Source organism: Camelina sativa, chromosome 4 (genome assembly GCF_000633955.1).
Source record: "Camelina sativa cultivar DH55 chromosome 4, Cs, whole genome shotgun sequence".
Classification (NCBI taxonomy): domain Eukaryota; kingdom Viridiplantae; phylum Streptophyta; class Magnoliopsida; order Brassicales; family Brassicaceae; genus Camelina; species Camelina sativa.
The window spans coordinates 26,708,730-26,722,045 of record NC_025688.1 but is presented as its reverse complement, the minus strand read 5'-3'; the positions used below and the strand labels follow the sequence as shown (position 1 = coordinate 26,722,045).

General features: G+C 32.1%; 2 protein-coding genes and 1 pseudogene across 3 annotated transcripts in view; 2 read left to right on the top strand and 1 right to left on the bottom strand.

The window, feature by feature from the left end:
- LOC104793076 (nuclear pore complex protein NUP93A) overlaps window positions 1-2,340 on the top strand; it is a 6,441-nt gene extending 4,101 nt beyond the window's left edge. The window contains exons 12-16 of the mRNA XM_019244244.1: window positions 7-240; window positions 486-1,343; window positions 1,421-1,602; window positions 1,688-1,979; window positions 2,062-2,340. Coding sequence (XP_019099789.1) covers window positions 7-240; window positions 486-1,343; window positions 1,421-1,602; window positions 1,688-1,979; window positions 2,062-2,139 — 1,644 coding nt within the window. The 3' untranslated portion in view covers window positions 2,140-2,340. The remainder of the gene's footprint in view (window positions 1-6; window positions 241-485; window positions 1,344-1,420; window positions 1,603-1,687; window positions 1,980-2,061) is intronic.
- Window positions 2,457-3,872, top strand: LOC104784341 (annotated as a pseudogene).
- LOC104782652 (U4/U6 small nuclear ribonucleoprotein PRP4-like protein) lies at window positions 3,632-7,705 on the bottom strand. Of its 2 annotated transcripts, none has more exons than XM_010507643.2 (7): window positions 7,370-7,705; window positions 6,821-6,873; window positions 5,668-5,714; window positions 4,978-5,034; window positions 4,205-4,737; window positions 4,044-4,120; window positions 3,632-3,865 (listed from the first exon to the last, which is right to left on the bottom strand). In XM_010507643.2, the coding sequence occupies exons 2-5, from the start codon at window positions 6,839-6,841 to the stop codon at window positions 4,302-4,304; spliced, it is 561 nt and encodes a 186-aa protein (XP_010505945.1). In that variant the 5' UTR covers window positions 6,842-6,873; window positions 7,370-7,705; the 3' UTR covers window positions 3,632-3,865; window positions 4,044-4,120; window positions 4,205-4,301. The 2 variants fall into 2 exon arrangements, with proteins under 2 accessions (XP_010505945.1, XP_010505947.1); XM_010507645.2 differs by having other exon boundaries at window positions 5,668-5,711; window positions 7,370-7,704.

Genomic DNA, 13,316 nt, shown 5'->3' with positions numbered 1-13,316 from the left:
GACTTCCTTCAGAGCCTCAGCAGAATATCAATGCTACCTAAAACGAATTTCACTGATACAAGCAGAGAGGCTCATGCTGGTCAACTAGTGCCGGTGGCTTCAAGTCCTCGAGTGTCCTCAATACCAGGCAAAGAACTTGTGGCTCTGGCTAACATACCCATTCATGAGAAAAAGGCATACATCTATGGAGAGGTTGTGAAGAAACTTAACACTTCAAAAGAACGAGGCTTGCCATTTAGAGTAAGGATTTCCTATACCTTGACTTAAAACTTAGTACTAGTTCACTTTCCTTGAATTACTGTCGATACGTCTAGCTGAAAACTATTAATTTCCCCTAACTACTGTAAGAAGTCAAGCTAGAATTGTTATAACTTTTTGTTCGGTATGCACTCTACCTCTTATGCAGCAGCCATTTTAACTGGCTACCCTCATATTGACTGTTTGGGTGTGCTTTCTACTGATCCTAGTTTTGACTTTTTGTACAGCCTGCTATGTGTTTTAAGGACGCTTATGATACTCCTGGTGCTGAGGTAACTCGCGGAAAATCAGTCAACATGCAGAAGAAACTTTTACTCTACACCATCATTTCTGGCTCCCGTAGGCAAATTGAGCGCATACTGAGGGATCTGTCTACACTATTCAACACAATTGAAGATTTCTTATGGTTCAAATTATCATGCATAAGGGACGTCACTGGTGGATCTTCATCTGTGGTCCTGAATGATGGCCTTGCACCGTACAGTTTAGATGATCTTCAGGCCTATCTCAATAAATTTGAGCCTTCATACTACACGAAGAATGGTAAAGACCCCTTGGTATATCCATATGTTTTGCTTCTCAGCATTCAGTTGCTACCAGCTATCATGCACTTATCCAAAGAAGCAGGAGATGGAGGGTACAATATCGATGCTATTCATATAGCTATTTGTCTAGTGGACCATTCCGTTTTATCAGAAGGCTCTGGGACTGGCCACAAACTAAGTGTGATGGATCCTAATGCTGAGGCATCTAGCATGATAAGGCAATATGGGTCAATGTTTTTGCATCATGGAGATTTCCAAATGACTGTAGAGTACTATGCACAAGCTGCTGCTACTGTAGGTGGGGGGCAATTAGCTTGGTCTGGAAGAAGTGATATGGATCAACAGAGGCAGAGAAACTTAATGCTGAAGCAGCTACTGACTGAGATTCTGCTTCGAGAAGGTGGCCTTTACTTTATGCTTGGGGAAAGAGGTTCTGGTGAAGAAGGTCAGCTTGGAAGGTTTTTTACTGATTCTAGATTGCGACAGCAGTTCTTGGTTGAAGCTGCGCATCAATGTCAGGAAGCTGGATTATATGACAAAGTAAGTAACTTCTCATCTAACATTGTTTGGAGCCTAAGTCTTTTATAGAATTTTCACCATGGTTTTCATTTTCCCAGTCCATAGAAATACAGAAGAGAGTCGGTGCATTTTCGGCTGCCTTGGAGACTATAAACAAGTGTCTTTCTGAAGCCATTTGTTCTCTCGCCCGTGGAAGGTTGGATGGTGAAAGCCGAACAACAGGGCTCATACTCGCGGGGAACGACATTCTTCAGACTTACAAATATTACCCTGAAGTCAGGTATATTATTTTTCAGGCTAGAAAACTACTTTGCTTCAAGTTAAAAATGTGCTCAGGGGATTTGTTTTTATTCTGCCACTGACAGTCCCCAGGAAAGAGATCGAGTGATGGAACAAGAAACCATACTGAGAGAGCTTGAGGCGATACTATCAATCCACAAGTTTGGTAGATTAGGCAATCATCTGGATGCTTTAAGGGAAATTGCAAGACTTCCATTCCTTCATCTCGATCCAAGAGTGCCCGATGCAACAGCTGATGTGTTCCAGAGTGCATCACCTTACTTCCAGACTTGTGTCCCGGACCTGCTCAAAGTTGCACTAACGTGTTTGGACAATGTACCTGACACTGATGGATCGATCCGTGCCATGAGATCCAAGGTACATTTATTAACAAATTCACAAAAATGGTTTTGGTTTATTACAAAGTCATGATACTTGAGCCTCTGATCGCTATCCGCAGATTGCTGGGTTTCTTGCAAGCAACACACACCGGAACTGGCCTCGTGACTTGTACGAGAAGGTGGCTCGAAGCTTTTGAATATTTTTGGGCTTATCGTCCAGATTCTTGACTCTGATTCTGTTGACTTTTTAGTAGCTTTCAAATCTTGCTTATAAAGATTATTAATATGTGCATTTTAGTTTTTTTTTTTTTTTTGGTAGAACAAAAGGGAGAAACCCTCCCATTATAAATAAAAACGAACAAACTTAAATACAAATCTGTGGCGGTATTGCAACTCCACGAACATCCTCTGAGACAAGTTCAGCAACACAAGTCGGGCTAGCCTCCAACAAGTGAAACCCCAACACTGTAGAGAGAACACATAGTTTTAGTTTTAGTCCATACACAAAATCTAGATGGCATATGTTTTGCAAAATTTGTAATACACTAATATGTAGATCAGAAACAGGGAAGAGCTTGCTGAAGATGACTGCATTAACTCTGATGCTTATGGCATTGAAAACGGAGAGAAGAGAAGAGAGTAAAGCAGTGTACTGAGAAAAACTTGAAAGCTAAAGTTTCTTCTAAAGCAATCTCTAAAGAACAGAAATCATTGACGAAAACAGGTTTGTCACGTGTTAACCTAAACGAATTCTATGTAATATATACCAACATCTATATAGAGTATTTTAAAACATTTTGTGTGCTTAAAATTTCCTAGGTAAGTTGCAATTTCAGTCAAAAGAAGAAGCATCATCAACTATCTCGAGTGAAGTTCTGAAAACCGAAGAAATTATATCATCCCCGAGTCAGAGTGAACCGTGGACTGTACTTGCTCATAAGAAGCCTCAGAAGGACTGCAAAGCTTATAACCCGAAGACAATGAGACCTCCCTCTCTACCAGAGGGAACCAAGCATGTGAAGGTTATGACTTGGAATGTTAATGGATTGAGAGCATTGTTGAAATTAGAGAGCTTCTCTGCTCTGCAGCTTGCCCAAAGAGAAAACTTTGATGTCTTGTGCTTGCAGGAGACTAAACTCCAGGTCATAATTTTAGGCCCTTCTTAAGTTGTTTCTGCTCTATATTTTCAAACATAACCAAGTTCGATATATCTTGTACTGAAGATATCGATCAATGTTATGACAGATGAAGGATGTTGAGGATATTAAGAAAACTCTTATTGATGGCTATGATCATAGTTTTTGGTCCTGTAGCATCTCAAAACTTGGTTACTCTGGAACTGCAATAATCTCACGGGTAACAGAAGAATGTGCTTATATGTTAGTTAATGTCCATTTGATCTGATATGTTAAGTTACATTGTGTTTTAATCAGTTTGGTCTTTTGACAGATAAAACCACTCTCAGTTAGATATGGTACCGATCTATCTGGATCAGATCATGACATGGAAGGACGCATTGTGACTGCTGAATTTGACTCCTTCTACTTAATTAATACTTATGTCCCTAATTCCGGAGATGGCTTAAAAAGACTGGTACTCCTCATATTTACTGGTTTCTATGGTTGACAGATTATTCGTTTTCTTTTAATTTTAACGAATGGATCCTGTGGGTTTTCAAGTCATACAGGATCGAAGAATGGGATCGAACCCTCAGCAATTACATCAAAGTATGATACTTTCTAGTGGAATTTCTTTATTTTTTTGTATGTGTTACACAAGCTTAATGAACCTTTTGCATTTACAGGAGCTGGAGAAGTCTAAGCCTGTGATCTTGACGGGTGATCTAAATTGTGCTCATGAGGAAATAGACATCTTCAATCCCGCGGTAACTAACTTGAGTTCTTCTTTTCAATCCGGCCATATCTGGTAAACAGAATGCAAGAAATTAGAACCAAAGTTAAGAGCAGATGAAACAGAAGATTGAAAAACTTAGAAAAAGAAAATATACACTTAGGAAAGGAACTACAGAAGTATTTACATAGATGATTTCAACTCTTTACTCGAATAAATGCGCCAGGAAAAAGAAAGAAAACAAAAAAACCTTTGAGAGTCTTCTTGTCATCAGAAAGCTGGGTTATGATATAAATGACCACTGCCGCTATTGATATAGGACTCCTCCTGCAAGATCCCAAATAAAGATCTTTCAGTTCTGCTATGTCCATCTTGGTCACGAATATTTGGGGAGAAATAATTGAAATGTACCTTATGTCAAATTCCTCAGATTTTTGCACAGCTTCCTGAGCAGCTTTAATCGCATGGTTGGACATCCCGAGGTTAGAGCAGAACCTTCTCTGCAATATCAGTAAGTAGAGAGCTTTGCAGTTCGATCAGCAGAAGCAGTTGCTAGAGAATCATCCATAGGGGAGAACACTAGATCAGTTGCACGTCCTTTGGGGTCCTTCAGGACAGCAATCTTGTTTGTAACTTGAGGCATCTCCCACAGTTTGGTAACGCCACTTAGAGAACTAGACACGTGCAAGGTGGTGGTTCCCAGGTATGTCCCTGATGGGTGAAAGGCAACACGTGAAAGACGATTCAAATGGCCTTTAAAAGTTTGTAGGAGCGTTCCAACAGTTTTCCACAACTTTGCAAATCGATCAGCAGAAGCAGTTGCTAGACAATCATCCACAGGGGAGAACACTACATCGGTTGCACGTTCTTTGTGGTCCTTCAAGACAGCAATCTTGTCTGTAACTTGAGGCATCTCCCACATTTTAGTAACTCCACTTAGAGAACTAGACAAAGAAAAAGCAATTACTAATGAGAAGAGAAATTTACGTGTATCACACAAATCATGAACCTTGAGAATGTGTGATGCGAGTTAGAAAGGGCAAATGCACTAGAGATGGAATATGTTATTTTATAAGATAAAACTATAGGCCAAAATAACTTTTATAAAGGTGTAAGGAATTGAAGAGAGTATGAAGGAGATAGAAACGACTTGAGAGTATGAAGGAGATAGAAGAGAGACATACCATGTGGAAAGTATTTTCACATAGCAGCGGATAAGAGGGGAATCATCTCCAAGACTACTGCAATCAGGGACCAACAAATCTTGCAATCACTAGTAAAATTGTGTTGTATAGTTACAAATAATTGTGTAGATATAGCTTGTTTTCCATAGCGAAAACAAAATTGTTACAGATTTGTGACAAAAAAAAATTAGTAATTATTTACTCATCAAAAACTGACCCTTTATCACAATCCGTAGCAGGTTTGCCACAATAATATGGAGCACCACTAATTCACTACGTAAAACGACAAACATCACTCTCTAGCTAAGTTGCGACGACAATTGCTACACGTTAAAATTGTTGCAACAGTTACTAGTTATTTGTAGCAAAAGTATACTATTAATCTATTTTTTTATAATTATTTTCAAAAGATTTACTACATCTTGCGACAACTCATGTTGTGAGAACTACCACTACAATATGATGTGTCACAAATTATGTAGCAATTTTACTACAAAATGTATTGGTAACTATCCCTCACTATTTATCTACGATTCCTCACAAAATAGTTACAAAATAAATTACCTCATATATTGTAACAAATTTGTCACATACTGTAGCTATTTTTTCTTACAATTATTTCCGTAACAAGTACCCGTAACTATATAAACGATTTTTACTAGTGAATGCCTTTTCCTGTGTTTTTCTGACCTGCCTAGTCTCTTCAGAGGAGGAGGCAACTTGTAGTTGTAGAGCTGCTGATAGTAGAATAAAAGAAAAAAGAGTAGAAGGCACATCGTTTGTTTAGTTTTTTTTGAGGAAACCAAGACCTAAAATAAGAACAACGGATGCAATTATGGAACACATGATGACAGGAGTGTTGAACATTTTGGTTGGCTTGGGTTTTGTAGCAAGAGTTTGGAAGTGGTGAGTGGAACAGTAATTTAGATGAGCAAATTTATGAAAATTCAATCCAAAATGAACTTGCTGAGAAATAAGATTTTTCTCCTCCTCAAGAACAAGAGGATGAACTTACCATAGTGGAACTAATCTAAGACTAATCAAGTAGATACGAACCTAAAGGGCAAAATCAGAAAATTTAAATCGAATATGTATAATTTGTTGGTCTAATATGTATAAATATGGGACTGTTTTTCAAATAGTTTACTTAAGTGAATCCTATTTAACAAAATTTAAATCTAACATTTAACTCTCACAGTTCTAGATGTAATATATATATATATATATATATATAATATTGTTCAATACTAAAATAACAAATAAATTGAACTAAGAAAAAGACATATACTAGTACAGTTGGTGCACACAAAAAGAATTCAAGTACAATTAGGAACGGAGGGGGTATATATTTTAGTGATTAGTCTAAACTGGCTAATACAAATTTGCTGCTCATTTTGGTGGTGATATCTCAAATTTTAGTATTACATAAAATTAGATGTTCTTATATTATAATGGTCAATTAGTGAGATTTACATTGATCATGAAGATGGTTTATTCTCTTTATGAAAATTGATCAAACGTTAATTTATATTATATAGATATATAATTTTGTAATTGAAGTCCATATAAAATAATCATTTTAGCAAATATATCATTAAGAAATATTAAAAACTGACTAGTAAGGAAATAAGTTAGCAAATATATCTAAAGTGTCCAAGCTTAATTCTCTTTATTCTTATGCATTGTTTATCAGAATATGAAACTAATGTCAGTATTGTCGTTATATGAAACAGGATGAAGAAGACATCGAATAGAAGGAGGCCTACACCATCTCTCAACTCTCAAACCCGAAATTCATGAGGAATTGTTTTTCATATAATTTCTCAAGAAATTAGAAACTTACTTGGATCATGCGGAGAACCATATACGACTTATCCAATAATCATATCTTTTCTCCTGCAAGGATATGAGCTTTTAAAGGTGAGAACTTTTTGTTTAAATGTAAAACCTTTTTCTACAAGGGCGACTTTGATCACCCTCTTTTGATTTTATATAACTAATATCATTTTATTAATTGTGTAGGAATGAGAGTTGTCACGCCAATTAGAAGTTCAAAGAAACTTAAAAGTAAATTCTTCAGGTTCGTATGACAAAAAAAAAAAAAAATCTTCACGTTCATGTAAGAGTTTCTATTTAAAAGACGTTTTTCTATGTGTATACATTCAGCAGACGTTTGAAAGATCAGTGGTTGTTATTTACTAATCAAGTTTTGTTTCATGAATTGGCTAAAAAATTGTTTCTCTTTCAGTAATTAGTTGTCTTTCTATTCAAGCAGTATTCTATTCAAGCAGTCTTCAATTCAAGCAGACTTTGAATTATAATTTAGGAGATTTATACATAGAAGAAGGAGGTTTGCAATAAGCTGACTAAAATTATCAAATTTCTAACATACCAAACTGAGGCCACACCAAAACGCCCGGGAGGAAGAGGAGATCTGGAAATAAAATGATGCACCCTCGGAAAACCAGATCTCAGAAGCAAGCCCCAAAAGAGGAGAGCTCCGACACAACTACCGATCTATCAGAGCCGTAAACCAAATTGGATAAAGGAGCCACGACAAACCACTGAGATTCGGGGACTGAGTCGCCGAGCCACAGAAACCGCCGGCCAAGAGACTTTTTGGATCGCAATCAAAGAGAAACAACTTTCCCTTTCCTTTTTCTAGGTGCTTCCCCAGGCAACGCGTGGATTGTGCTGTAATTAGCATTTTTTTATTTTTTTTTAATGTTTTTCGTTTTCTCTTTTGTATTATTTCGTTTTAATTAGGCATATACGGGCTTTGCTGTTACTTGTATTTATACACTATATGTTTATACCATTTCGTTTAGATGTGTACAATTATGGCATTTATTTTTTATGAATTATTAGGATATTGTTTCTTGCTTTTGAGGATCCAATCTTATCATTGACTGATATTGTTCCTAATACATTTATTGTATTTTAGATTTTCTAATTAACTGCTTATGTAAACCCTTCATATGTTCATGTTGTAATAATAAGTTATTTTTTAAAAATAATTATCTTCTGTGTAAGTGATTATGTTTGTATGCCCATGTTTTGGTCTAATATCAATAAGATCGTTTCTGTTTTTCTTTAGTTGGCTTTGAAACCAATTTTGAGTTAAGCAAATAATGGGTCGAATTATGGTGTTAATAAATAATATAAATTCTTATGTATATATATTGTATATATGTGACTATAAGTTTAGCTAACTAAAAAATTATGTAATATTTAAATATAATCTTGAACATATATATATATTTTTTGTGGGAGGAATGTATGGAATTATTGGATAGAAGTTATTTTTGAGTTAAATGACCTTTTATGCCTTTAAAGTGAGTTAAATATTAATAAATTTTTATATGTGTCTTGACTTTTTTAAAAAGGAATACCAAGTGTTTCCTTCCAAATTTGAAGTGACATAGTATTTTAGTTTTCTTATATGATTTTATGAACTTCAATGTAAAGGTTTTTCAAAGTAATAAGTACACTCACACTGATTGAATTATAAAATTTGGAGAAATGTTTATTTCGATTAATCATCTGTTCTTTTAAATATATTAAATAAGTATGTTGTTGTTCCTACAAATAGGACAACATATATTATAGTTTAACCATGGAGTTAAGCAATGGAAATGGAACTTGTGATTGCAAGACAAAATGCTTATATGTTACACATTGATCGTTTAAAAATGAATAGGAACATCTAATTCTCAAATAAAGTTGATTGTTTTGTTAAAACCAACATATGTGAATTTAAATTTAACTATGCAAATTTAAAAAATAAATATGAATAGATTAGAAAGGCAAGAAATATAAAAGAAATATTTTTTTTTATAAATAAAATAAAAATTGAAAACAATGTTAAATATATATAATACTTTCTACATTAAAATATAGAATCAAACTCTTACAAGTTACAACACATATGAGATATAACAACATTTGATATTGGTAGGAGAGGAGGAGAGAATGTTTACTATAAGATGGTAATCCAAATTAGATAATGGAGATGAATCTTTAAAAAATAGAACAATGTAATATCTATATATATATAATACTTTCTAAATTAAAATATAGAATCAAACTCTTACAACACATATGAGATATAACAACATTTGATATTGGTGGGAGAGGAGGAGAGAATGATTACTTATAAGATAATAATCCAAATTAGATAATGGAGATGAATCTTTTAAAATAAGAACAATGTAAAATATATATCATGTAGTCTCTAAAATTAAAATTTAGCATTAAAAATTTACAATAATATTTCATTTGTTTTTTACAACCCATACAACATAATTAAGAAATCAAAAATGAAAAATGGTTTGAAGTATTGTAGAAGAGAATGAGAGAATGTATAGTGCTAGATTTCATACTAATGGTTTCATCTTTAGAGAATTTAGTTAAATGGTATTTTTAAAATTATATTTTATTTTATATTTAAGTTCCAGTTGAATATGATTTCTTTTTTGGCATTTTTTATTTTGATTAAACACACAAAAACCAATTGTTTAATTATGTTCTTTTTGTTTTCAAAAACCTCAAATCATAAAAAATATATATATATATATATATATATTATATTGATCTTTGCAGATTTATCAATTGGATCACAAAACGAAATAGTCTTTATAAATAGAGTTGATAGACTTTACAAAACAAAATAGACTTTATAAATGGATAATTATATTGATCTTTAAATATTATATTGATCTTTATAAATTCTTAAAAATGATACATGAATATGTGAGATAACCAGAGACATAATAGATAATTACATATGGATCATTTCAACTTTATGATCTTATTGTGTGGTGAATATTGTAAGGAAGTATGAAAATAATGATTTATAAGATGTTAATATAAAATAGAAAATGGAGATAAACATTTTAAAAGATTAAAATAAATATATAAGATATACATATCATACAAACTCTAAAACTAAGCTTTTACAATGATATTTGATTTGATTTTTTATAACCCATACAACAACAATAACAAAAAAAATACAAAAAAAAAAAAGAGAGATTTGAGAGTAGTGGAAGAAGATGAGAGAATGAAAGAGTGATAGACTAAGAGAATAAGATAATGAGTATTTATAGGAAGAGAAATGATGAAAATTTACATTTTGAAAAATGAGAGTTACAATTCTAATTTATTGTTTTGTTTTAATACAATTGATTAATATAATTTAGTGCAGAAATAAAGTTAATGCATAATTTATAGGGAAATTTATATGATTTTAGTTTTATATTATATGAGTTAAATGTGAAAATTAATTGTTTTTTTATTAAAATTGCATTGCCAAGTAGACCAATAAGGAGAAAATGAAACCTTACTTTTATATATATGATTTGTCGACACAATTTTGTTTTCTCTCCAAATTGTATTAAGTATTAACAAATTAAAAAATGTTTGGGTTCCCAATATTAACAAAAAAAAAATACCAACCAGTATTAAAACTGAAAAAAAAACAAAACGCTGACGTAACAATTTTTTTTTTTAAATGATCCAAAAACCTTCTATGTAAATTTGATAATTTTAGTCAGCTTATTGCAAACCTTCTATGTAAATTTGATAATTTTAGTCAGCTTCTTCTATGTAAGTACGTAATCAAAATGTAGGAAAATACCAAGAATTATTACTTTTTTTATACAGTTTTTATATAATAAGTTACAAATTAGCTATGTTAGAACAAGAAATAAAACGAAGAAATATTGTAATACGTAAAGTTAAGATTTAATCAAAGAAAAGTTTAACCAAACTCTATTGTTAAGATTTAAAACAATGGGTTTTTAATCTTTTTTGTTTGGCAAATAAACATCAATGCCCAAAAAATATGATAAATATATTTTTTTCTGTTAAGAATCAAACTTATTTAATTTAGCAAGGTAAAGAAACAAAAGAATTTGGGATTAAGTTTTAGAAAAATATTGGTTAGATATGAGATATTTCCATATTTTCTTTGGAAAAAACAAACCAGATTAATTTAAAAAAAAATCAGACCAAATTTGAGTCTTAATAGATATCTATAACAAATAGATTTCCATATATAAATTCGAATAAAACTCAAAGAAACATTAATTTTAGAGCTTAATTATAGTTCAAACAAATTTCCATAATTAACCAATTAGAATAATAGATAATGAAAACTTTTATATTTATTTTAAATAATAATTTTCTATATATTTAAAAATCCTAATTTCAGTATTTCATATATATTTTCCTAATATATAGGACTACCATTACCATATATCAATGATTTTCTTAATTTTACAATTAACATATTATCAAATTTTAGAGATTTTTAAAAAGATCTCAACAAGAAATTTGATTTAAAATTCTGAATTCAAAAATTACAGTTAAAATATTATCAAACGAAAATCACAGTTAAAATATTCCAAAAATTTAAATATACAATCTCAAATAAATAAACAGTTATTAAAATCACGGTTATAAGATGGAAAACATGATATATATGAGACGGGATGGGTTTTCAATCAAGAAATAGACATACCACTTTTCTCTTACAGTTTTTTTTTATTTATTTATTTATCTTTGCTCATAATAAAACAAAGTTATAATTATAATTTTTGAATATTTCAATTAGTTTTATACCTAAATATCAAAAATAGTCAAAGTATCTAAAATTATTGGTTACTCGGTAGTTTGGGTACTAATCGGATTCTCAAATTTGTAATTTGAACCGACCCGAAGTCGATAGTACTCGAACCAAACCGAATACATATATCAAAAAAATATCCAATAGATTCTATTTTTCAAAATCCATTTACTCGAACCTAATCGGGTAATATCCCAACCTGAACGGGTTACCCGAATGGCCGAATGTTTAACCCTTCTAAAAATAGGTTTATAAACATAATCCGTATATACATTATATATTGCAAATCTGATTACTAACTTAGTTCTTGAAATTAATCTCGTACGTACGTGCGGGTCCGAACCTAGTTACCGATTAAAACATTAATTTTTATTCACTTAATTATTAAAAAAAAATAAAAGACATCCCCTTGGGATGACCAATGGGAGTGCTCTTAGGTTTGGTTTATTTGTCCAGGACTAAGATTTTGATTTTGTATGATTTATTCGACTCTCGAAAAAACATATTTATAACATAATTAAGTTCGGTTTGATTCGGATAACCGAATGGATATCGGTTCGGTTTCGGTTCAGTCCATTAGGTTTGGTTTATTTGCCCAGGACTAAGATTTTGTATGATTTAATGGAATTAATTGTTAATTACATGATTACGCAAGTAACTGAATTCGTTTTTAAACTCCGGTCTACTGAAATTGTTACGGTGATAATGTTAACCGAATGTCTATTCTTCAAGCAAACCGAACCGGACCATGTTTTAGTCCCTATTCTTGTGTTCTGTAGATTGAGAGAAGCTAATTTTGGGGAAAGAGTTAGCTATATTAATTGTATAAGTACGTTGTAAACGGGAATATACAGTATATAATACGAGTTTTGACCCTTCGACTATATAAAACATGTTTGCCCTGAAAAACCTTAATGAGATATAATAAGATGGGGTTCCACAGTCTACGTACGTAAGGGGAAACCAAAATACTCCAATGCACATATAATATTAGTTAATATCTCATGACTTTCTCCACAACTCTTGCAGCCGTCCATTATCTTCAAGATACTCGACAGGGAGATACCCAACATCTTCACAGCAAGATGACTAAATAAGTATTGGCGAAATCTAATGCTTCTTTGGATCCGTTAACTACCCAAATTTTTGTAACTCTATAGCAGTTTTGTTTTTTTTTTTGCCTAAACTGCTATTGTGTAGGTATTACCTTTTGTAAAACATTTATTCATTACTAATGATATTTACATGTTTATCAAAAAAAATATATATCTCATGACTTCTTCAGTGACTAGTCCAAACCGATTTATAAGATATTTTGATTAAATCAAAATAAATATACATTTTCTCAGCGTAGTCAACCGTAAATCGAAATAGACAACAATTATGAATTATGATGACGTGAAGATTAGTTCAAAAACTCTTATGACGTGGCCGGCTAAAAGAGGGAGAAAATGTGGGAAGATTTAAGTGATCGATATCGTCTTATCGACAGCGAAGACCATAACAATATATATCATAAATTTCATAACGATGGTGGGAACGATTCGAAGTAAAAAAAAATGAAAAGGTCAAATATTCAAACTTATATCTTTGAAGAAAACAATAATTTAACACAGAATCTGACTGGTTTAGTTTTGGTATGGTCCGGTTCTATATCACGAAACAAAGCGGTTTTGTCCTAAAGATAATTATAAATAGCACCAAACACAAG